The following is a 26,554-nucleotide window of genomic DNA, read 5'->3' on the forward strand; positions in this document are numbered from 1 at the left end:
CCAAGCGCTATAATATATATGGGAACAACCTTATATAAGTGTTGTATCCTTATAGCAGCTTAAATATATAAAATATCGCCAAAAAAAGTGCCCCCCCTCTCTGTTTTACCCTGTTTCTGTAGTGCAGTGCAGGGGAGAGTCCTGGGAGCCTTCCTCACAGCGGAGCTGAGCAGGAAAATGGCGCTGTGTGCTGAGGAGAATAAGCCCCGCCCCCTATTCCGGCGGGCTTTTCTCCCGGAGTTTGAGATATCTGGCAGGGGTTAAATACATCCATATAGCCTCAAGGGCTATATGTGATGTATTTTTTAGCCATAAAAGGTATTATACATTGCTGCCCAGGGCGCCCCCAGCAGCGCCCTGCACCCTCCGTGACCTATGGTGTGAAGTGTGTGACAACAATGGCGCACAGCTGCAGTGCTGTGCGCTACCTTCATGAAGACTGAAAAGCCTTCTGCCGCCGGTTTCTGGACCTTCAATCTTCAGCATCTGCAAGGGGGGTCGGCGGCGCGGCTCCGGGACGAACCCCAGGGTGAGACCTGTGTTCCGACTCCCTCTGGAGCTAATGGTGTCCAGTAGCCTAAGAAGCCAATCCATCCTGCACGCAGGTGAGTTGAACTTCTCTCCCCTAAGTCCCTCGATGCAGTGAGCCTGTTGCCAGCAGGACTCACTGAAAATAAAAAACCTAAAAACTTTTTCTAAGCAGCTCCTTAAGAGAGTCACCTAGATTGCACCCTGCTCGGACGGGCACAAAAACCTAACTGAGGCTTGGAGGAGGGTCATAGGGGGAGGAGCCAGTGCACACCACCTGATCCTAAAGCTTTATTTTTGTGCCCTGTCTCCTGCGGAGCCGCTATTCCCCATGGTCCTGACGGAGTCCCCAGCATCCACTTAGGACGTCAGAGAAATGTGCAACACATTTTTCATTGCCGTAATCATGTAACGGATGGCCCTATTGGAATGTACACTAGTCTCATCGTCGTTGACACTGGAGTCAGTATCCGTGTCGACATCTGTGTCTGCCATCTGAGGTAGCGGGCGTTTTTGAGCCCCTGATGGCTTTTGAGACGCCTGGGCAGGCACGGACTGAGAAGCCAGCTGTCCCACATCTGCTATGTCATCAAACCTCTTATGCAAGGAGTTGACACTGTCACGTAATTCCTTCCACATATCCATCCACTCAGGTGTCGACCCCGCAGGGGGTGACATCACATTTATCGGCACCTGCTCCGCCTCCACATAAGCCTCATCAAACATGTCGACACAGCCGTACCGACACTCCGCACACACACAGGGAATGCTCTGACTGAGGACAGGACCCCACAAAGTCCTTTGGGGAGACAGAGAGAGAGTATGCCAGCACACACCACAGCGCTATAAATCACAGGGATGTACACTATAATGAGTGATTTTACCCTATAGCAGCTATATATATAGTATTTGCGCCTAAATTTAGTGCCCCCCCTCTCTTTTTTACCCTATTGAGCCTGGAAACTGCAGGGGAGAGCCTGGGGAGCGTCCTTCCAGCGGAGCTGTGAGAGGAAATGGCGCCAGTGTGCTGAGGGAGATAGCCCCGCCCCCTTCACGGCGGACTTCTCCCGCTTTTTTTATGGATATATGGCAGGGGATTTTACACATATATAGTCTTAATGACTATATTATGTGTATTTTTTTGCCAATGTAAGGTAATCTTATTGCAGCCCAGGGCGCCCCCCCCCCAGCGCCCTGCACCCATCAGTGACCGGAGTGTGAGGTGTGCATGGGGAGCAATGGCGCACAGCTGCAGTGCTGTGCGCTACCTTAATGAAGACCGGAGTCTTCAGCCGCCGATTTCCTGGACGTTCTTCTTGCTTCTGGCTCTGCAAGGGGACGGCGGCGCGGCTCCGGGACCGGACGACCGAGGCTGGGCCTGTGTTCGATCCCTCTGGAGCTAATGGTGTCCAGTAGCCTAGAAGCCCAAGCTAGCTGCAAGCAGGTAGGTTCGCTTCTCTCCCCTAAGTCCCTCGTAGCAGTGAGTCTGTTGCCAGCAGATCTCACTGAAAATAAAAAACCTAAATATACTTTCTTTTCTAGAAGCTCAGGAGAGCCCCTAGTGTGCATCCAGCTCGAGCCGGGCACAGATTCTAACTGAGGTCTGGAGGAGGGGCATAGAGGGAGGAGCCAGTGCACACCAGGTAGTCCTAATTCTTTCTTAGAGTGCCCAGTCTCCTTCGGAGCCCGCTATTCCCCATGGTCCTTACGGAGTTCCCAGCATCCACTAGGACGTCAGAGAAATTAGATCTCCTCTGTAATGCACCCTATCTCCTCTGGGCACAAAATCTAACTGAGGTCTGGAGGAGGGGCATAGAGGGAGGAGCCAGGGCACACCCATACTAAAAGTTCTTTATAGTGCCCATGTCTCCTGCGGAGCCCGTCTATACCCCATGGTCCTTACGGAGTCCCCAGCATCCTCTAGGACGTAAGAGAAACATATTTTTTTCATTTTTATAAAATTAATTGAAATATTAAGTTTAAATAAAATGTTCTTCACCTAGTTTACTCATAAAAAAAAAACTCTGACAATTTGAGCTGTATTTGGAAAACAAATTTGCCAGTTAAGTGGTTATTGGTTCATGGGATTATTTTTTTATTTATTGTCAAAGACAAGAGAAGTGCACACATTTAAACATTCAGGTCTGAAAGTATTAGCATTCTTATTACCGGAGAATACAAAAACATTAGAAGCTTGAGTACATTTACAGCAGTATAAAGAGAGGAAGAAGAAGACAATTTTGTTAATTTGGAACAATACTAATTACTATCTCAAACAGGATGATTAAAACCTGGCATTGTACATTTTGTTATAAATGTATTGGAGGCTATTCCTTGACATGTTAAAGTATTTTTTGTATTATTTACAAGTGTAGTATTGTTCATTTATCTAACCCCCCCCCCCCCCCCAAAAAAAAAAAACCCATGCACAATGAAATAGAAATATTCCCCTACCAATAGACAGAGGTTATACAGCCCTGCACTGTGCAGTTACATGATATGGCCAGCAGATGGTGCCAAGAAACCATTCTTAGATTTTACAGTATTGATGAACAACAATTTTTAAACAGAAATGAGGCAGAAGCCTGTAATAGATGGTATGTGTGATTGTGGATTTATCCGATTCACAGCCTTTGCCCTCTTCACCCAATGTATGAAAGCCATACTATCATTTGCTGTAACACTACTATAGCTGGTGACACCCCAGTTGGCAGAAAAATATCCTGCATTCGGTATAAGATCACGGCGGTCAGGAGACAGACATCGGAATCCTGGCAGCGAATCGGCTCGCCACGCTTCGGGCCCAGTGTAGAGCTTTGCTTGCCACATTATTATATTGGCGTGGACCACCACCTGAGTGGGAATTCCGGGCTTCTGTCGGGATTCCAACCGCTGGCATTTCACCGGCTGTCGGGATTCTGGTGTCGGTATCATAACAGCCAGTAAATTATCCGCATTCCCCCCGCAAGGCCTTCACTTGCCTTTGCGTGGGAAAAAATATGTAACAAGTACTGTACTTGTGAAACCACAATAACTGTTCTATTATCAACACCTCCTTAGTGTGTCTATAAAATATGAAAATTAAGTGTTTTGTGTTCCTTCATATTTTTTATTTTAAATAAGTGCAACTGAAAGTTTGAATCTGGGCTTTTTAGTTAGGAGATATCAACTGCATATGGGGTAATTTGAGTTTACGTATTCGCATTCCTCCGTAAATGTGGACTTGCACCTTTATTTTATACTGCAATATGAAATTCTGAACAAAAGTGTGCAGCGATAACCTCTTCAACAACATACAGCTGAACTCTGCATGAGGCCCTGGCTCCTTAAGTTTCCAAAGCTTCACGCAGAGGAGCAGTTGTAGCAAAGATCCTTTGAAGACAGCCATATGAAGACAGAGTTTAGTGAAGTACAGTGATCTGAAGCTAAACCACCAGACTACAGATATCCCATACTGCAGTCTAAAGCTTTACATTTTCTGCTTCCTTTTCTAAAACATCTGCTCTAAACAAACTCACCTTCGCCCAGCGCTCGTTGGGTGACTTCCTTCCAGTGCAGAATGGAGCAGTGTCCTATAAACTTGGATACGTGCATTGCAGATCATAAGATTCTTCACTGCATTAAGTATTTGATCCTTCTGAGTGCTGACTGACAGCAGCTTGCATATTCCGTCCCGCATACGACTCTCAAAGTCTAGCTTCTCTGGAACGTTGTTCTCCTAAGATTAAAAGACATGGATAGTAAACTTGAGCATAAAATTAAAATACGAGATTGGAGCAAAAAGTTACAAGAAAATATATAAACCAAAGGATTTCTTGCTTCACATATGAAAGGCTTAAAAAAAAAAAAACCCCACGAGTGATGACCAATAGGAGCCTTACGGGACATTTGTACATGTTATAAGGATAATTTTTGTTAATACTTAACATGAGGACGTTATTTTTTTCTTGCTTTTTTTTTTTTAAAAGGATGTATTCTCAAAGTTCCAAACTAGGTTCATTTTCACATAGAAAATAATAATAATTCTGTTACATCCAGCACAATATCACACATATAGAGGTCACATACGGTATATGGCAAGTTTGCCACTGTTATGTGAAGCTACTATTTGATAATTCAGCTCAACTCTTTATACCAGTGTTTCTCAAACTGTGCGCCCTGGCACCCTGGGGATTACTCGGGACACTTGCAAGGGTGTCTTGGATTCTAATTAATTATGGTCAATGTATAAAAGTCAAAGCCAGTGCTGCAGGCTGTCAGTCATAAAATATGTGGACAAACACAAGCAAATCTTGTCCACACACCACACAATAAAACCTAAGGAGGACATATAAACACAATTTACCCAATTCAAAACTTATTTCTAAATTTCTCAAGTTTTGGCCTGCGGATGCAGTGAAAAAAAATTCTGATACCCTAGGGCAGGGGTGGCCAACCAGTCAGAGACAAAGAGCCAAAAATCTTGTTAGGTATGTCAAAGAGCCGACATCAAGCCGAAGGAGCGGGTGCAAAAATGGGGTGTGACCTTGTGCCTGATAGGCCACACCCCTGGTATAAAATACAATGAAAATGCCAGATCCACATAAAATACATTTTAAAGTCGGAATCAACATAAAATAAGAATTTACTCACCGGTAATTCTATTTCTCGTAGTCCGTAGTGGATGCTGGGAACTCCGTAAGGACCATGGGGAATAGCGGGCTCCGAAGGAGGCTGGGCACTCTAGAAAGATTAATGACTACCTGGTGTGCACTGGCTCCTCCCACTATGACCCTCCTCCAAGCCTCAGTTAGGACACTGCCCGGACGAGCTGACATAATAAGGAAGGATTTAGAATCCCAGGTAAGACTCTTACCAGCCACACCAATCACACCGTACAACTCGTGATACTATATCCAGTTTGACAGTATGAAAAACAACTGAGCCTCTCAACAGATGGCTCAACAATAACCCTTTAGTTAACAATAACTATTTACAAGTATTGCAGACAATCCGCACTTGGGATGGGCGCCAAGCATCCACTACGGACTACGAGAAATAGAATTACCGGTGAGTAAATTCTTATTTTCTCTGACGTCCTAGTGGATGCTGGGAACTCCGTAAGGACCATGGGGATTATACCAAAGCTCCCAAACGGGCGGGAGAGTGCGGATGACTCTGTAGCACCGAATGAGAGAACTCCAGGTCCTCCTCAGCCAGGGTATCAAATTTGTAGAATTTTGCAAACGTGTTTGCCCCTGACCAAGTAGCTGCTCGGCAAAGTTGTAAAGCCGAGACCCCTCGGGCAGCCGCCCAAGATGAGCCCACCTTCCTTGTGGAATGGGCATTTACAGATTTTGGCTGTGGTATGCCTGCCACAGAATGTGCAAGCTGAATTGTACTACAAATCCAGCGAGCAATAGACTGCTTAGAAGCAGGAGCACCCAGCTTGTTGGGTGCATACAGGATAAACAGCGAGTCAGATTTTCTGACTCCAGCCGTCCTGGAAACATATATTTTCAGGGCCCTGACAACGTCTAGCAACTTGGAGTCCTCCAATTCACTAGTAGCCGCCGGCACCACAATAGGCTGGTTCAGGTGAAACGCTGACACCACCTTAGGGAGAAATTGGGGACGAGTCCTCAACTCTGCCCTATCCATATGGAAAATCAGATAAGGGCTTTTACATGATAAAGCCGCCAATTCTGACACTCGCCTGGCTGAAGCCAAGGCTAATAACATGACCACTTTCCACGTGAGATATTTCAGATCCACGGTTTTTAGTGGCTCAAACCAATGTGATTTTAAGAAATTCAACATCACGTTGAGATCCCAAGGTGCCACAGGAGGCACAAACGGGGGCTGAATATGCAGCACTCCTTTCACAAATGTCTGAACTTCAGGTACTGAAGCTAGTTCTTTTTGAAAGAAAATCGACAGAGCCGAGATCTGTACTTTAATGGAGCCTAGTTTTAGGCCCATATCCACTCCTGCTTGCAGGAAATGCAGAAATCGACCTAGTTGAAATTCCTCTGTTGGGGCCTTATTGGCCTCGCACCATGCAACATATTTCCGCCATATGCGGTGATAATGCGTTGCCGTAACATCTTTCCTGGCCTTAATAAGCGTAGGAATGACTTCTTCCGGAATACCCTTTTCCTTTAGGATCCGGTGTTCAACCGCCATGCCGTCAAACGCAGCCGCGGTAAGTCTTGGAACAGACAGGGCCCCTGCTGTATCAGGTCCTGTCTGAGCGGTAGAGGCCACGGGTCCTCTGAGAGCATCTCTTGAAGTTCCGGGTACCACGCTCGTCTTGGCCAATCCGGAACCACGAGAATTGTGTTTACTCCTCGCTTTCTTATTATTCTCAATACCTTTGGAATGAGAGGCAGAGGAGGGAACACATAAACCGACTGGTACACCCACGGTGTCACTAGAGCGCCCACAGCTATCGCCTGAGGGTCCCTTGACCTGGCGCAATATCTTTTTAACTTTTTGTTGAGACGGGACGCCATCATGTCCACCTGTGGTTTTTCCCAACGGTTTACCAGCATCTGGAAGACTTCTGGGTGAAGTCCCCACTCTCCCGGGTGGAGGTCACGTCTGCTGAGGAAGTCTGCTTCCCAGTTGTCCACTCCCGGAATGAACACTGCTGACAGTGCTAGTACATGATTCTCCGCCCATCGGAGAATTCTTGTGGCTTCTGCCATCGCCATCCTGCTTCTTGTGCCGCCCTGTCGGTTTACATGGGCGACTGCCGTGATGTTGTCTGACTGGATCAGCACCGGCTGGTGTAGGAGCAGGGATCTTGCTTGACTTAGGGCATTGTAGATGGCCCTTAGTTCCAGAATATTTATGTGAAGGGAAGTCTCCTGACTCGACCATAGTCCTTGGAAGTTTCTTCCCTGTATGACTGCCCCCCAGCCTCGAAGGCTGGCATCCGTGGTCACCAGGACCCAGTCCTGTATGCCGAACCTGCGGCCCTCTAGAAGATGGGCACTCTGCAGCCACCACAGTAGAGACACCCTGGTTCTTGGAGACAGGGTTATTAAGCGATGCATCTGAAGATGTGATCCGGACCACTGGTCCAACAGGTCCCACTGAAAGATTCTGGCATGGAACCTGCCGAAGGGAATTGCTTCGTAAGAAGCCACCATCTTTCCCAGGACCCGTGTGCAGCGATGCACTGATACCTGTTTTGGTTTCAGGAGGTCTCTGACTAGAGATGACAACTCCCTGGCTTTCTCCTCCGGGAGAAACACTTTCTTCTGGACTGTATCCAGAATCATACCCAGGAACAGTAGCCGTGTCGTCAGAACCAGCTGTGACTTTGGAATATTCAGAATCCAGCCGTGCTGGTGCAGCACCTCCTGAGATAGTGCTACTCCCACCAACAACTGTTCCTTGGACCTCGCTTTTATTAGGAGATCGTCCAAGTACGGGATACTTAAAACTCCCTTTTTTCGAAGGAGTATCATCATTTCCGCCATAACCTTGGTAAATACCCTCGGTGCCGTGGACAGGCCAAACGGCAGCGTCTGGAATTGGTAATGGCAATCCTGTACCACAAATCTGAGGTACTCCTGGTGAGGATGGTAAATGGGGACATGCAAGTAAGCATCCTTGATGTCCAGGGATACCATGTAATCCCCCTCGTCCAGGCTTGCAATAACCGCCCTGAGCGATTACATCTTGAACTTGAATTTTTTTATGTACGTGTTCAAGGATTTTAAATTTAAAATGGGTCTCACCGAACCGTCCGGTACCACAAATAGTGTGGAATAATAACCCCGGCCTTGTTGAAGTAGGGGTACCTTGATTATCACCTGCTGGGAATACAGCTTGTGAATTGCCGCTAGCACTGCCTCCCTGTCTGAGGGAGCAATCGGCAAGGCAGATTTTAGGAACCGGTGGGGTGGGGACGCCTCGAATTCCAGTTTGTACCCCTGAGATACTATTTGCAGGATCCAGGGATCCACCTGTGAGCGAGCCCACTGATCGCTGAAATTCTTGAGGCGACCCCCCACCGTACCTGGCTCCGCCTGTGGAGCCCCACCGTCATGCGGCGGACTTGGAAGAAGAAGCGGGGGAGGACTTTTGCTCCTGGGAACCTGCTGTTTGTTGCAGCCTTTTTCCCCTACCTCTGCCTCTGGACAGAAAGGACCCGCCTTTTCCACGCCTGTTTTTCTGGGTCCGAAAGGACTGAACCTGATAAAACGGCGCCTTCTTAGGCTGTGAGGGGACATGGGGTAAAAATGCTGACTTCCCAGACGTTGCTGTGGAAACTAGGTCCGAGAGACCATCCCCAAATAATTCCTCACCCTTATATGGCAACACTTCCATGTGCTTTTTAGAATCTGCATCTCCTGTCCACTGGCGAGCCCATAAGCCTCTCCTAGCAGAAATGGACAATGCACTTACTTTAGATGCCAGTCGGCAGATTTCCCTCTGTGCATCTCTCATATATAAGACTGAGTCTTTTATATGGTCTATGGTTAACAGGATCGTGTCTCTGTCTAATGTGTCAATATTTTCTGACAGTTTATCTGACCACGCAGCGGCAGCACTGCACATCCAAGCTGACGCAATAGCTTGCCTAAGTATAATGCCTGAGTGTGTATATACAGACTTCAGGATCGCCTCCTGCTTTCTATCAGCAGGTTCCTTGAGGGCGGCCGTATCCGGAGACGGTAGTGCCACCTTTTTAGACAAACGTGTGAGCGCTTTATCCACCCTGGGGGGTGTTTCCCAACGTGACCTATCCTCTGGCGGGAAAGGGAACGCCATTAGTACCTTCTTAGGAATTACCAATTTTTTATCAGGGAAAGCCCACGCTTCTTCACACACTTCATTTAATTCATCTGATGGGGGGAAAACTACGGGTAGTTTTTTCTCTCCAAACATAATACCCTTTTTAGTGGTACCTGTAGTTATATCAGAAATGTGTAACACCTCTTTCATTGCCTCAATCATGCAGTGAATGGCCTTAGTGGGCATCAGGTTAGACTCATCGTCGTCGACACTGGTGTCAGTATCAGTGTCGACATCTGGGTCTGCTTGCGGTAGCGGGCGTTTTAGAGCCCCTGACGACCCATGCGACGCCTGGTCAGGCACGAGCTGAGAAGTCGGCTGTCCCACATTTGGCATGTCGTCAATTTTCTTATGTAAGGAGTCTATACGTGCACTCATTACTTTCCATAAGCTCATCCACTCAGGTGTCTGCCCCGCAGGGGGTGACATCCCTTCTAAAGGCATCTGCTCCGCCTCCACATCATTATCCTCATCAAACATGTCGACACAGCCGTACCGACACACCGCACACACACAAGGAATGCTCCGAATGAGGACAGGACCCACAAAAGCCCTTTGGGGGGACAGAGTGAGAGTATGCCAGCACACACCAGAGCGCTATATAATGCAGGGACTAACTGAGTTATGTCCCCTATAGCTGCTTTTTCTATAGATTATATACTGCGCCTAAATTTAGTGCCCCCCCTCTCTGTTTTTTACCCTGTTCTGTAGTGTAGACTGCAGGGGAGAGCCAGGGAGCTTCCTTCCAGCGGATCTGTGAAGGAGAAATGGCGCCAGTGTGCTGTGAGAGATAGCTCCGCCCCTTTTCCGCGGACTATTCTCCCGCTTTTTTCCATATTCTGGCAGGGGTATTTTCCACATATATAGCCTCTGGGACTATATATTGTGGAATTTTTGCCAGCCAAGGTGTTATTATTGCTTCTCAGGGCGCCCCCCCCCCCCAGCGCCCTGCACCCTCAGTGACCGGAGTATGAAGTGTGTATGAGGAGCAATGGCGCACAGCTGCAGTGCTGTGCGCTACCTTGGTGAAGACTGATGTCTTCTGCCGCCGTTTTTCCGGACCTCTTCTTGCTTCTGGCTCTGTAAGGGGGACGGCGGCGCGGCTCCGGGACCGAACACCAAGGACTGGGCCTGCGGTCGATCCCTCTGGAGCTAATGGTGTCCAGTAGCCTAAGAAGCCCAATCCGGCTGCAAGCAGGCGAGTTCGCTTCTTCTCCCCTTAGTCCCTCGCTGCAGTGAGCCTGTTGCCAGCAGGTCTCACTGAAAATAAAAAACCTAAATCTATACTTTCTTTCTAAGGGCTCAGGAGAGCCCCTAGTGTGCATCCAACCTCGGCCGGGCACAAAATCTAACTGAGGCTTGGAGGAGGGTCATAGTGGGAGGAGCCAGTGCACACCAGGTAGTCATAAATCTTTCTAGAGTGCCCAGCATCCTTCGGAGCCCGCTATTCCCCATGGTCCTTACGGAGTTCCCAGCATCCACTAGGACGTCAGAGAAAATACATTGAAAAAGACACTTCCACATAAAATAATTTAAGAATCCAGATCCACATAAAATATATTGAAAAAGCCATATTCACATAATACACTTTAGCCAGCACCCTCCTGTGTCACTCCAGCCAGCACCCTCCTGTGTCACTCCAGCCAGCACCCTCCTGTGTCACTCCAGCCAGCACCCTCCTGTGTCACTCCAGCCAGCTCCCCCATTATGTCTCTCCTACCAGGATCCTTCTGTGTCACTCCAGCCAGCTCCCCCTTGTGTCACTCCAGCCCACCTTCATATGTCACTACAGCCCAGTATCTGGCTCCCTCAGTTTTCAGTTGCCGTAGTGCTGCTGTGTGTCTGGTTGTAGTGCACCAGTTTCCAGGATCTGTTGTGGTCAAGTGACTTTGAGTGTCGGGAGCCACATTTGAATAAAGAAAGAGCCGCATGCGGCTCAAGAGCCACAGGTTGGCCACGGCTGCTCTAGGGCGCAGTGATTCAAAAATAGTTTGTGAATAGATAGTGTGTGAACCACTGCTTTATATTAAGAGACCTATTTTTTTATGAAAATCTATGAGAAAGAGCTATAATTTGACTCGAAAACTCATTTTAAGGGAGTGGCCAAATACTTACATATAAAAGTGGCAAGTATATTCTACAGTGCTGTGCAGTTATAGAGGATTATCACCATACCAAAGAGGCACTGGAATAAAAAATGTTGTAGTATTGCAGATACCTTGCTAAATCAATTACAACCACATCCCCCGACTACCTTCTCCCTTCTATGTATATTCAGAATTATCTCCCATTGTGTGCAGACCGACAAGTGCAGATTATCTTTCCACACTGCCAAACGTCTTGAAGTATATTAATAGGTAAGTAACACTAAATCTGACTTCATCATTACACAAACTGAATGCGTGAGAATAGCATCAATAGCTGTACAAGTCATCAATATTAGTAACAGGCGCATTAATCAGCTGCCTTGTTTACGCCTCTTCAATGTAAGGAATTCATTGGGATAATGTCTAGCATCTCTTACCAAGAGGGTATTAAGAAGCTTGCCAAGCTCAGCAACACTGATCAAGTAAGGTAGTTCAATAAATGAGCTGCAAATTAGAAGAATTGTTGATGAAAAGGCGGAAGGAGAGCAGGGGTACATGGTCGTACAGATGTGCATTGACGATGTGCAGAATGAGCTCACAAAAGAGATAAACATGACTTTCATTGCTAAAACTACACAAAAAGGAGAGTTATGGTAGACTTACTATGGTTAACTCTCTTTCGGTGAGGCACAACAGGCTAATGCTTTAGGCTGTCCCAGGATGCATTGGGGCCTCCTCTATAAACCCCACCTCCAGGCACTGAAGCTCAGTTTCGTTAACCAGTCAAATGCAGGAGCAAGCAAGAGAGAAGGCAGATGTTAGTCACATAGAACCACATTCTCACGACAGGAGAAGGGACCAGCGGCTAATGCCATACAAAACCATAGAAGCTAGGTGCATCAGGGTGGGCGCCCTGTGGAACCCAATGTACCTCGCAGAAAGAAAGAGATAACCATGGTAAGTCTACCATAAATCTCCATTCCTGCAGCAGGGTACATTGTGTCCCACAGGGAAACATCAGGGATGTCCTAAAGCAGTTCCTCAAAGGAGGGGATGTGCCTTAGCGGGCATGAGAACCCGGTGTTCAAAGGAAGCATCCTGGGAGGCGGAAGTATCAAAGGCAATGAACGTGTTCATTGAGGACTATGTAGCCGAGTTGCAAAATTGTTCTGCGGACGCGCCATGGCGAGCCGCCCAAGAAGGTCCAACAGACTGAGTAGAATGGGCTTTAATAGCAGCAGGAGCTGGAAGTCATAAGCTCCCAGCTCCTGCTGCTATCACGATTCTAATCCATCTGGCCAAGGTTTGCTTATTCGCAGGGCAGACACGTTTGTGAACACCAAACAAGACAAAAAGGGAATCTGACCTCCCGATAGCGGCAGTCATCTCCACATATATATGGAGAGCCCTTACCACATCCAAAGACCGCTCTTTGGGAGGACAAATCAGAAGAGATAAAGGGGGTCATTCTGAGTTGATCGCTAGCTGAAAATGTTCGCTATAATTAAGTAAAAAAGCGGCACTTCTGTGCATGCGGTGCAGTGCGCACGAAAGACGTACTTTCACAACGGCCGATGTATTTTCACACAAGGTCTAGCGAAGCTTTTCAGTCGCAATGGCCGCCGCAGAGTGATTGACATGAAGTGAGCATTTCTGGGTGTCAACTGACAGTTTTCAGGGAGTGCTGAAAAAAACGCAGGCGTTCCAGGAAAAACGCAGGCATGGCTGGGCGAACGCAGGGCGTGTTTGTGACGTCAAATCCGTAACTGAATGGTCTGAAGTGATCGTAAGCGCTGAGTAGGTCTGAAGCTACGCAGAAACTGCACAATATTTATTTGTAGCCGTTCTGCGATGCAATCGTTCGCACTTCTGCTAAGCTAAGATACAGTACCAAAGGGCGGTGGCTTAGCGTTTGCACGGCTGCTAAAAACTGCTAGCGAGCAACTCGGAATGACCCCCCAAAGGCAGGAACCACAATCTCTTGGTTAAGGTGAAAAGAGGACACCAGCTTAGGTAAATAACCTTGGCGAGTTCTTAGGACTGCCCGGTCACGATTAAATATCAGGAAGGATGGACTACAGGATAAAGCGCCTAAGTCAGACACCCTGCTAGTAGAGGCAAGAGCCAGTAAAAACAAGACCTTGGCCGTAAGCCACTTAAGGTCCACCGTCTCAAGAGGTTCAGACGGAGTCTCTTGCCGGCCATTCAGGAAAACAGACAGATCCCATGGAGCCACAGGAGGGACATAGGGAGTATGAACCGTAAGACACCCTGAGTGAATATATGAATGAATGTCAGGTATAGACGCAATTTTTCTCTGAAACCATACCGACAAGGCAGATATATGAACCTTGAGGGAGGACAGACGAAGGCCTAAATCAAGGACGCGTTGCAGAAAAGCCAGAATTCTGGAAGTACTGAATCTGTATGCATCATAATTCTTATCAGCACACCAGGTGAAGTAAGAATTCCAGACCCTGTAAAATCCGGGCAGATGCCGGTTTGCGGGCTTTCAACGCAGTTTGGATGACCGCCTCGGAGAATCCTTTGGCCCTCAGGAGTGATGCTTCAAGAGCCACACCGTCATAGCCAGTCTGGCCAGGTCCGGATAAAGACAAGGGCCATGTATGAGAACCTCTGGGCATTGAGGAAGTAGAAGGAGACACTCTGTCAATAGACTGTGCAGGTCTGAGAACCAATGTCGTTTGGGCCACGCTGGAGCGACTACAAGTAGTATTCCTCCTTCATTGAACTTCCACAGGACCCTGGGCAGGAGTAACACTGGAGGGAACACGGAGGGCAGCCGAAAGTTCCATGGAATTGCTAGTGCATCCACGAATGCTGCTCAAGGATCCCTGGTCCTTGATCCAAAGACCGGAACCTTGTGATTGTGTCAAGACGGCATCAGGTCTATATCTGGTAGGCCCCACTTGTTCACTAGGAGTTGAAAGACTTCTGGATGAAGAATCCACTCTCCGGCGTGCACGTCCTGGCGACTGAGGAAGTCCGCTTCCCAGGTTAGGACACCCGGAATAAACACTGCCGATATTGCTGGCAGATGGCGTTCCGCCCAACAAAGGATTTTTGACACTTCTATCATTGCCATGCGGCTTAGAGTGCCGCCTTGGTGGTTTATGTATGCTACCGTGGTGGCATTGTCTGACCGTACTTGAACTGGCCTGTTCTGCACCAGAGGCAGGGCGAGAGTCAATGCATTGAACACCGCCCGCAACTCCAGAGAGTTTATTGGGAGGAGTGATTCCTCCTTGGGCCATTGACCCTGAAAAAAAATAAAAAAAATAAAGTGTTGCTCGAACACCGCACCCCATCCCCTCAGACTGCCGTGCGTTGTCAGGAGGACAGTCGGGTATCCACAAGGGACGGCCCTTGCTCAATTGCAGATCCTGTAGCCACCAGGTCAGCGATAGACGAACCTCCGGAGTCAAAGTGATGTGAGATCTGATCCGATGAGGTAGGCCGTCCCACTTGGAAAGAATTAACCTCTGCGAAGGGCAAGAATGAAATTGAGCGTACTCTACCATGTGGAATGATAACACCATCAGGCCAAGTACTTGCATCGCCGAGTGTTTCGACACCCTGGGGCGACAAAGGAAGCATCTTATCCAGTCCTGAAGCTTCAGGACTTTTTCTGGAGATCGAAACAGTCGCTGACTGTGTGTGTCCAGGACTGCTCCAGGTGCACCATGCTCTAAGCTGGGACCATCGAGGATTTCTTCCAATTGATGAGCCACCCGTGGGCTTGTAGGAAGCAGATGACTGAGGAGGACATCATGGGAATTTGCCACAATCAGTAAGTTGTCCAGATACGTCAGGATCCTGCCTCCCTGGCGTCGGAGATTTACCGTCATTACGGCCACGACATTGGTGAAGATCAGAGGACCCGTAGCCAGTCCAAATGGCAGAGCCTGGAACGGATAGCGGAGGTCGCCATTAGCAAACCGCAGATACTGCTGATGTGACATGGCATTAGGTATATGCAGGTATGCATCCGGTATATCCAGGGATACCATATAGCCAGTACAATTGAGTGCAGTGTTTCCATACGGAACTTGGACACTCTCGCAAACTTGTTCAGCGATTTGAGGTTGAGAATAGGCAGGAAAGACCCATTGGGTTTCGGTACTAGAAACAGGGTCGAGTAGTAACCTCTGCCTATGTGGGACAGAGGTACCGGCACTACCACTCCTGTATTCAGGAGGGAATTTACAACCTTTTGCAGAGTTTGCGCCTTTAGCAGATCCGAAGAGATAACCATGGTGCAAAACTGGCGAGGGGGACGACTCTTGAATGAGACTGTGTACCCGTGAGAGACAACTTCCCGCACCCATGCGTCTGAAGTGGTCTTTAATCAGACCTGGGTGAACTTCAGAAGTCAGCCTCCCACCCTGTGGTCCCCAAGGGGGAGCCGCCCCATCATGCGGCAGGTTTGTCTTCTTTAGAAGCAGGCTAAAGGGCCGCCCAGAATTTCAGCCATGGGCTTTGTGGTTTTGGGAGCACAAAACTGTCTCTGGTATGCCTGACCTTTGCTTTCCTTTGAGGTCGAAAGGAAAGAAAAGTGGTACCTTTTGCCTTCTGTGCAGTAGGATTAGTATTTGGGAGAAAACAGGATTTTAATTACCTACCTGTAAATCCTTTTCTCGTAGTCTGTAGAGGATGCTGGGCGCCCGCCCAGCGCTTCGTTATCCTGCAGTGCTCCTGCAGAACCACTTGACCAAACTTGAGGTCCTCAGAGGCCAAAGTATCGAACTTGTAGAACTTTGCGAACGTGTTCGACCCCGACCAAGTAGCTGCTCGGCAGAGTTGCAAAGCCGAGACACCCCGGGCAGCCGCCCAGGAAGAACCCACCTTACGAGTAGAGTGGGCCTTAAACAGACGTAGGACACGGCAAGCCTGCCGTAGAATTTGCATGCTGGATAGTGAACCTGATCCAGCGAGATATAGTCGGCTTAGAAGAAGGACAAAAACATTTTCTTGGGATCATACAGGACAAACAGAGAGTCCGATTTTCTGTGACTAACAGTCCTCCTCACATAGATTTTTGGAGCCCTTACAACATCTAAGGACTTTGATTAAATTGAGTAGTCAGTCGCAACTGGCACCACAATAGGTTGGTTGATATGAAATGCCGACAGAACCTTCCGAAGCTCAGCTCCATCTTCATGGGCTTTTACATGACAAAGCCCCCAACTCCGACACACGTCTAGCAGAAGCCAAGGCCAACAAAGTGACAGCCTTCCACGTGAGAAACTTGACCTCAATCTCCTGTAGAGGCTGTAACTAGTCCGACTGGAGGAACCGCAACACCACGGTAAGATCCCAGGGCGCAATAGGCGGTACAAAGGGAGATTGGATGTGCAGAACTCCCTTCAAAAAAAAGTCTGAACCTCAAGGAGGACAGCCAATTGTTTCTGGAAGAAAATGGATAGGGCCGAAATATGGACCTTTATGGATCCTAACCTCAGGCCCATATCCACACCTGCTTGCAGGAAGAGTTGAAACCGTCCCAGTTGAAACTCCACCGTAGGAAACTTCTTGGACTCACACCAAGACACACATTTTTTCCCGAATACGATGGTAATGTTTAGACGTTACTCCTTTCCTAGCCTGTATCAGGGTAGGAATAACTTTGTTCGGAATGCCCTTCCGAGCTAGGATCTGGCATTCAACCTCCATGCTGTCAAACGTAGCCGTGGTAAGTCTTGATAGGCGAACGGCCCCTGCTGCAGCAGGTCCTCGCGAAGAGGAAGAGGCCTCGGCTCTTCTAGCAGTAGATACAGAAAATATGCGTACCAAGCCCTTCTTGGCCAGTCCGGAGCAATGAGGATTGCCTGAACTCCTGTTCTGCTTATGAGTTTGAGAACTCTTGGAATGAGTGGAAGTGGAGGAAACACGTACACCGACTGGAACACCCACAGAGTTACTAGGGCGTCCACCGCCACTGCTTGCGGGTCCCTCGAACTGGAACAATACCGCCGAAGTTTCTTGTTGAGACGAGAGGCCATCATGTCGATTTGGGGGTACGCCCCAAAGATGTGTTACCTCCTTGGACACCTCTGGATGGAGACCCCACTCCACTGGATGGAGGAGATCGTGTCTGCTGAGGAAGTCCGCTTCCCAGTTGTCTACTCCCGGAATGAATATTGCTGACAGCGCCAACGCGTGTTTTTCTGCCCAGAGGATGATTCTTGTTACCTCTGACATTGCAGCTCTGCTCTTCGTTCCGCCTTGTCTGTTTATGTAAGTCACTGTCGTTACGTTGTCCGACTGTACTTGAACAGCCTGATTTCTCAGAAGATGACCGTTGTATACAGCTCTTAGTTCCAGAATGTTTATCGGCAGGCCGGCTTCCAGACTTGACCACCTTCCTTGGAAGGTTTCCCCCTGATTGACTGCGCCCCAGCCCCGGAGACTTGCATCCGTGGTTAGAAGGATCCAGTCCTGAATCCCGAACCTGCTGCGCTACAGAAGGTGAGGTAACTGCAGCCACCAGGAGGAGTGAAATCCTGGCCTTTGGCGACAGACGTATTCTCTGGTGCATGTGTAGATGGGATCCCGACCACTTGTCCAGAAGATCCAGTTGGAAGGACAGAGCGCGAAACCTCCCATACTGCAGAGCCTCGTAAGAGGCCACTATCTTCCCCAGAAGGCGAATGTACTTCTGGGGAAGATGAACAGACAACCGGACTGGCTTCAGGACAGCAGCCTCCCTGTAAAATAATAAACAAAAAAAAACAAAAAACTTTTACTAAAGAAGCTCTGTAGAGCTCCCCTAGCTGTGACCGGCTCCTCCTCCTTAAAGTGCCAATGACTCCTAGTGGACCCATCTATACCCCATGGTACTAATGTGGAGCCCAGCATCCTCTAGGACGTAAGAGAAAAGCAGTCTGAGCAGCTGCTAGCTCAGACACATATATTATTATGGTCTTCCCCAAACAAAATGTCCCCCTTAAAGGGGAGTACCTCCAAGGTCTTTTTGGAGTCTAGGTCCACTTTCCATGACCTCAACCACAGAATACGACGATGCCTTGGCTGCCAACACACCCGCCCCAGAGGACGCCTCCTGAATGTAATAGGCGGCGGTGGTAATGTGAGATAGGTATTATCTGGCATTGTCAGATATATCCTCGGGCAGCTCTTCCTTTAATGCCTGAACCCATGCCTCGATACCTTTTGCAGCCCAAGAGGCTGCAATAGTGGGTCTATGTACAGCACCTGCAAGGGAGTAAATAGATTTCAGGCATCCCTCCACATGCTTATCTGTCGGTTCCTTCAGTGAAGTGAAAGTGGTGACAGGCAGAGTAGACGACACCACTAAGCGGGTGAAATGAGAAAATAACAGCAGTGAATTTTTACCACTTGACACATAAAACTCTGCAGGGAGGGGATAGCGAGCTAAGGCCGGTTTAGACAGAGGGAATTTCTTCCCTGGATTAGACCAGGGTTCCTGCCTGATGTACACCAAATGGTCAGAATGGGGTAATAGATTTTTTATCACCATCTGCCATTTAAACATATCGGTTTTCTTAGCCACAGTAGTGGAATCCTCATCATCAGTGATTTGTTGGATCTGCTTAATAACAACCACTAGGGCAGGGACATCAATTTGCAATGGAGAATCCTCATCAAAAACACCTGAGTATGCTCCCCCTCCTCTTCAGATGAAACACCTGAGAGATACGTGGTTTGTGAGGAGGATGCAGCCCACTTAGATGACCCCGAGAGAGACTGGAGTGACCTGGACTAGGTTTTTGTCTGACCAAGGACTGATTTAATTGCTGCAACCGGAAAGACATTTTTAACCCAAGGTGGATTAACCATAGGGACAATTTGTGGCTGTAGCGGCACAGGTGGTCCCATAGGGGGCGTAAGGCGTTCTACCAGAGTGCCTAGTAGGTTTGTGAACGCAGCCCAGGGTGGCTTCTGATTGGTTACAGGAGCTGCAGACTGACTGGGAGATGTATGACACAGTACACAGATCATCATACAAAACTTCCCCCTCTAGAAAATCTTTGGTGCATGCTCTGCATGATGTAGGAGCGTCCACAGACTTACTGCCCTTCTTGTTAGACATTGTACACAAATACAACAAAGAGGTTTGGTACAATAAAGCCAGACAGAGTACAATACCTGCGAATAAATCCATTAGTATGTGACTAAATACACAACACCTGCGAATAAATCCGGTATTATTTTACTGAGTACACAATAGAATACACGTAATGGGCACATCCTGTGACGCACTATATATATATATATATATATATATATATGACCCAGATGCACCTAGTCCCAGAACATAGGGATAGATATATCTGGGAAACCCTGAAAGTGAAACCACACAGCAGACACAGGCACACACAGTCACAGGCAATGCAGATAATTATTAGGACAATAAAACTGCACTGGACTAGTATATGTAAAAGAGAGTTTAATAATAATATAGGAGTCCGAAGCATTTTGGATAAAGGGATACTCAACCTGTATATATACACACACAGGTTGAGTATCCCTTATCCAAAATGCTTGGGACCAGAAGTATTTTGGATATCGGCTTTTTCCGTATTTTGGAATAAATGCATACCATAATGAGATATCATGGTGATGGGACCTAAGTCTAAGCACATAATGCATTTATGTTTCATACGCACGTACTACACACAGCCTGAAGATAATTTTAGCCAATATTTTTAATAACTTTGTGCATTAAACAAAGTGTGTGTACATTCACACAATTCATTTATGTTTCATATACACCTTATACACACAGCCGGAAGGTCATTTAATACAATATTTTTAATAACTTTTTGTATTAAACAAAGTTTGTTTACATTAAGCCATCAGAAAACAAAGGTTTCACTAACTCACTCTCACGCAAAATATTCCGTATTTCGGAATATGTGGATATGGGATACTCAAACTGTATATAAAAAACAGGATTTTAATACCTACCGGTAAATCTTTTTCTCCTAGACCGTAGAGGATGCTGGGGCCCACTTCAGTACCATGGGGTATAGGGCACTTTAAGACTTTCAGAGTGTGAACTAGCTCCTCCCTCTATGCCCCTCCTCCAGACCTCAGTATAGGAACTGTGCCCAGGGAGACAGACATTTCGAGAAGAGGATTTACTTTTAAGTTAATGGTGAGATTCATACCAGCTCACACTTCAACCATGCCGCACAACATGGCATTCAACAAAACACATGCCAACGGGCATGAACATTACAGCAAACGTGCTGAAAACGTTTTCAACAAATTAACAACTGCAGGTAAAGAACGCACTGGGCTGGGTGCCCAGCATCCTCTACGGACTAGGAGAAAAGGATTTACCGGTAGGTATTAAAATCCTGTTTTCTCATACGTCCTAGAGGATGCTGGGGTCCACTTCAGTACCATGGGGTTATACCAAAGCTCCAGTACAGGCGGGAGAGTGCGGATGTCCCTGCAGCACCGATTGACCAAAAACTTTAGGTCCTCATCGGCCAAGGTGTCAAACTTGTAAAATTTAGCAAACGTGTTTGTCCCTGACCAAGTAGCTGCTCGGCAAAGTTGAAATGCCGAGACCCCTCGGGCAGCCGCCCAGGATGAGCCCACCTTTCTAGTAGAATGGGCAGTCACCAAATTCGGTATCGGCAATCCTGCCGTGGAATGAGCGTGCCGACTCGTACCTCTTATCCAGCTCGCAATAGTCTGCTTAGAAGCAGAACTCGCAATCTTGTTGGGAACATACAGGACAAACAAAGCCTCTGTTTTCCGTATCCGAGCCGTTCTTGCGACAAATTCTCAAAGCTCTGACCACATCCAGAGACTTTGAAGCAGCGAAGGTGCCAGTAGCCACTGGCACCACAATAGGTTGGTTGATATGAAAAGAAGAAACCACCTTTGGAAGAAATTGCTGACGAGTTCTTAACTCAGCCCTATCTTCACGGAAGATCAAGTAAGGGATCTTGTGAGACAAGGCCCCTAATTCCGACACCCTCCTTGCGGATGCCAAGGCCAACAGCATGACCACTTTCCAAGTGAGAAACTTCAACTCTATCTCTTGGAGAGGTTCAAGCCAATCCGATTGAAGGGACTGCAACACCACGTTAAGATCCCATGGTGCCACAGGAGGCACAAATGGAGGTTGGGTGTGCAGAACTTCTAGAAGGAAGGCCAATTGCTTCTGAAAGAAAACGGACAAGGCCGAAATCTGGACCTTGATTGAACCCAATCGTAGGCCCGCATCCACACCCGCCTGGAGAAAACGTCCTAACTGAAACTCTTCCGTTGGAGCCTTCTTGGTTTCACACCAAGACACATATTTTCTCCAAATACGGTGGTAATGTCTACACGTTACTCCTTTCCTGGCCTGAATAAGAGTGGGAATGACTTCTTTGTGTATAACCTTTCGGGCTAGGATCCGGCGCTCAACAGCCATGCCGTCAAACGTAGCCGCGGTAAGTCTTGATACACGCACGGCCCCTGCTGCAGCAGGTCCTCGCGAAGAGGCCGAGGATCTTCTATGAGCAACTCCTGAAGATCTGGATACAAAGCCCTCCTTGGCCAGTCAGGGACAATGAGGATCACTCGAACCACTGTTCTTATGATCTTGAGAACTTTCGGTATCAGTGGAAGTGGAGTGGAGTCATATACCGACCGAAAAACCCACTGGGTCACTAGTGCATCCACTGCTATTGCTTGAGGGTCTCTCGACCTGGAACAATATCTCTGAAGCTTCTTGTTGAGACGAGATGCCATCTAGTCTACTTGAGGAACTTCCCAAAGACCTGTCAGCTCTGCGAAGACTTCTTGGTGGAGGCCCTATTCTCCTGGATGGAGATCGTGTCTGCTGAGGAAGTCTGCTTCCCAGTTGTCCACTCCCGGAATGAAAATTGCCGACAGAGCTCTTGCATGTCTTTCTGCACAGAGGAGGATCTTTGACACCTCTGCCGTTGCCGCTCTGCTTTTCGTTCCGCTCTGACGGTTTATGTACGCGACTGCTGTTACATTGTCCAACTGGATCTGTACGGGTTGATCTTGAAGAAGATGCACCGCTTGTAGAAGGCCATTGTAAATGGCTATCAACTCTAGAACGTTTATGTGAAGACAAGTTTCTTAACTTGACCATCGTCCTTGGAAGCTCTCCCCCTGTGTGACTGCTCCCCAGCCTCGGAGACTTGCATCCGTGGTCACTAGGACCCAGTCCTGAATCCCGAACCTGCGTCCCTCTAGGAGGTGAGAACTGTTTAGCCACCACAGGAGCGAAATTCTGGCTTTGGATGACAGGATTATCCTCTGATGCATGTGTAGATGGGATCCGGACCACTTGTCCAATAGGTCCCACTGGAACACACTGGCATGGAATCGGCCAACCTGTATGGCCTCGTAGGCCGCTACCATCTTCCCCAACAACCGAATACATTGATGAATCGGCTCTCTTGTTGGTTTCAGAATTTGTTTGACCATTCTCTGGATTTCCAGAGCCTTTTCTACTGGAAGAAATACCCTCTGTACTTCTGTGTCCAGTATCATCCCCAGAAAGAACCAATGACAAGATTGTCCTAACTGTGACTTTGGAAAATTTATGATCCAACCGTGTTGTTGAAGTATTGTCAGGGAGAGTGCAATGTTCTGCACCAACCTTTCCGCGGACCTCGCTTTTATCAGGAGATCATCCAGGTAAGGAATTATATTGACTCCTTGTTGTTGAAGGAGGACCATCATCTCCGCCATCACCTTGGTGAACACTCTCAGTGCCGTGGAGAGTCTGAACGGCAACGTCTGAAAATAAGAATTTACTTACCGATAATTCTATTTCTCGTAGTCCGTAGTGGATGCTGGGAACTCCGTAAGGACCATGGGGAATAGCGGCTCCGCAGGAGACTGGGCACATCTAAAGAAAGCTTTAGGACTATCTGGTGTGCACTGGCTCCTCCCCCCATGACCCTCCTCCAAGCCTCAGTTAGGATACTGTGCCCGGATGAGCGTACACAATAAGGAAGGATTTTGAATCCCGGGTAAGACTCATACCAGCCACACCAATCACACCGTATAACTTGTGATCTGAACCCAGTTAACAGTATGATAACAGATGAGCCTCTAGAAAAGATGGCTCACTACAACAATAACCCGATTTAGTTAACAATAACTATATACAAGTATAGCAGACAATCCGCACTTGGGATGGGCGCCCAGCATCCACTACGGACTACGAGAAATAGAATTATCGGTAAGTAAATTCTTATTTTCTCTGACGTCCTAGTGGATGCTGGGAACTCCGTAAGGACCATGGGGATTATACCAAAGCTCCCAAACGGGCGGGAGAGTGCGGATGACTCTGCAGCACCGAATGAGAGAACTCAAGGTCCTGCTCAGCCAGGGTATCAAATTTGTAGAATTTAGCAAACGTGTTTGCCCCTGACCAAGTTGCAGCTCGGCAAAGTTGTAAAACCGAGACCCCTCGGGCAGCCGCCCAAGATGAGCCCACTTTCCTTGTGGAATGGGCTTTTACTGATTTAGGATGCGGCAATCCAGCCGCAGAATGCGCCAGCTGAGTTGTGCTACAAATCCAGCGAGCAATAGTCTGCTTAGAAGCAGGAGCACCCAGTTTGTTGGGTGCAAACAGGATAAATAGCGAGTCAGTTTTCCTGACCCCAGCCGTCCTGGAAACATATATTTTCAGGGCCCTGACTACGTCCAGCAACTTGGAGTCCTCCAAGTCCCTAGTAGCCGCAGGTACCACAATAGGTTGGTTCACATGAAAAACTGCTACCACCTTAGGAAGCAATTGGGAACGAGTCCTCAATTCCGCCTTATCCATATAAAATACAGATAAGAGCTTTTGACAAAGCCGCCAATTCTGATACACGCCTGGCCGACGCCAAGGCCCACAGCATGAACACTTTCCACGTGAGGTATTATAGCTCCACGGATTTAAGTGGCTCAACTCAATGCGACTTCAGGAAATCCAACACTACGTTGAGATCCCACGGTGCCACTGGAGGCACAAACGGGGGCTGACTATGCAGCACTCTCTTAACAAAAATCTGAACTTCAGGCAGTGAAGCCAGTTCTATTTTTGGAAGAAAATCGATAGAGCCGAAATCAGGACCTTAATGGAACCCAATTTTAGGCCCATAGTCACCTCTGACTTGTAGGAAGTGCAGAAATTGACCTAGCTGAAATTCCTCCTTTGGGGCCGTACTGGCCTCACAGCACGCAACATATTTTCGCCATATGCGGTGATAACGGTTTGCGTTCACTTCTTTCCCAGCTTTAAATAGCGTAGGGATAACTTCCTCCGGAATGCCTTTTTCCTTCAGGATCCGGCGTTCCAACCGCCATGCCGTCAAATGCAGCCGCGGTAAGTCTTGGAACAGACAGGACCCCTGCTTCAGCAGGTCCTGTCTGAGCTGCAGAGGCCATGGGTCCTCTGAGATAATTTCTTGGAGTTCTGGGTACCAAGCTCTTCTTGGCCCCCCGGAACAATGAGTATAGTTCTTATTCCTCTCCTTCTTATTATTCTCATTACCCTGGGTATGAGAGGCAGAGAAGGGAACACATACACCGACTGGTACACCCACGGTGTTACCAGAGCGTCCACAGCTATCGCCTGAGGGTCCCTTGACCTGGCGCAATATCTTTGTAGCTTTTTGTTGAGGCGGGACGCCCTCCTGTCCACCTGTGGCCTTTCCCCACGGTGTACAATCATTTGGAAAACTTCTGGATGAAGTCCCCACTCTCCCGGGTGGAGGTTATATCTGCTGAGAAAGTCTGCTTCTCAGTTGTCCACTCCAGGAATGAACACTGCTGACAGTGCTAACACATGATTTTCCGCCCATCGGCGAATCCTTGTGGCTTCTGTCATCGCCATCCTGCTTCTTGTGCCGCCCTGACGGTTTACATGAGCGACCGCCGTGATGTTGTCTGACTGGATCAGCACCGGCCGGTGTTGAAGCAGGGGTCTAGCCTGACTTAGGGCATTGTAAATGGCCCATAGTTCCAGAACATTTATGTGTAGGGAAGTCTCCTGACTTTTCCATAGGCCTTGGAAGTTTCTTCCCTGTGTGACTGCCCCTATGAGCACTCTGCAGTCACCACCACAGCGACACCCTGGCCCTTGGAGACAGGATTATCCGCCGATGCATCTGAGGATGCGACCCGGACTACTTGTCCAACAGATCCCTTGCATGGGAATTGACGAATGGAAATTCTTCGTAAGAAGCTACCATCTTTTCCAAGGCTCGCGTGCATTGATGCACCGATACCTGTATTTGTATTAGGAGGTCTCCGTCTAGAGACGCCAACTCCTTGGACTTCTCCTCCGGGAGAAACCCATTTTAACCTGTTCTGTGTCCAGAACCATATCCAGGAACAGTAGACGCGTCGTAGGAACCAGCTGCGACTTTGGAATATTCAGAATCCAGCCGTGCTGTTGTAGCACTTCCCGAGATAGTGCTACTCCGACGAACAACTGCTCCCTGGACCTCGCCTTTATAAGGAGATCGTCCAAGTACGGGATAAGTACTTCGGCCATTACCTTGGTAAATACCCTCAGTGCCGGGGACAGACCAACGGCAACGTCTGGAATTGGTAATGACAATCCTGTACCACAATTTTGAGGTACACCTGGTGAAGAGGGTAAATAGGGACATGCAGGTAAGTATCCTTGATGTCCAGTGATACCCTGAAATTTTCCAGGCTTGCAATAATCGCCCTGAGCGATTCCATTTTGAACTTGAACCTTCGTATATAAGTGTTCAAGGATTTCAATTTTAGAATGGGTCTCACCGAACCGTCTGGTTTCGGTACCACAACATTTTGGAAAAGTAACCCCGGCCTTGTTTAAGGAGGGGTACCTTGATTTCACCTGCTGGAAGTACAGCTTGTGAATTTCCGCCAGTACTACCTTTCCGAGGGCAGCAGGCAAGGCTGATGTGAAGGCAACGGCGAGGGGGAGTCGTCTCGAACTCCAGCCTGTATCCCTGTGATACTACTTGCAGAACCTAGGGATCCACCTGTGGGCAAGCCCACTGGTCCCTGCAGTTCCCGAGACGCGCCCCCACCGCACCTGTCTCCACCTGTGGAGCCCCAGCGTCATGCGGTGGACTCAGAGGAAGCGAGGGAAGAGATTTGATCCTCGGAACTGG

At 48.2% G+C, this 26,554-nt stretch overlaps 1 protein-coding gene across 1 annotated transcript in view; it reads right to left on the minus strand.

Annotated features, from left to right (window-relative positions):
- RTKN2 (rhotekin 2) overlaps positions 1-26,554 on the minus strand; it is a 414,584-nt gene that overhangs the window by 323,426 nt on the left and 64,604 nt on the right. The window contains exon 2 of the mRNA XM_063961816.1: positions 4,047-4,246. Coding sequence (XP_063817886.1) covers positions 4,047-4,246 — 200 coding nt within the window. The remainder of the gene's footprint in view (positions 1-4,046; positions 4,247-26,554) is intronic.

The sequence above is a fragment of the Pseudophryne corroboree genome, chromosome 3 (genome assembly GCF_028390025.1).
Source record: "Pseudophryne corroboree isolate aPseCor3 chromosome 3, aPseCor3.hap2, whole genome shotgun sequence".
NCBI lineage: Eukaryota > Metazoa > Chordata > Amphibia > Anura > Myobatrachidae > Pseudophryne > Pseudophryne corroboree.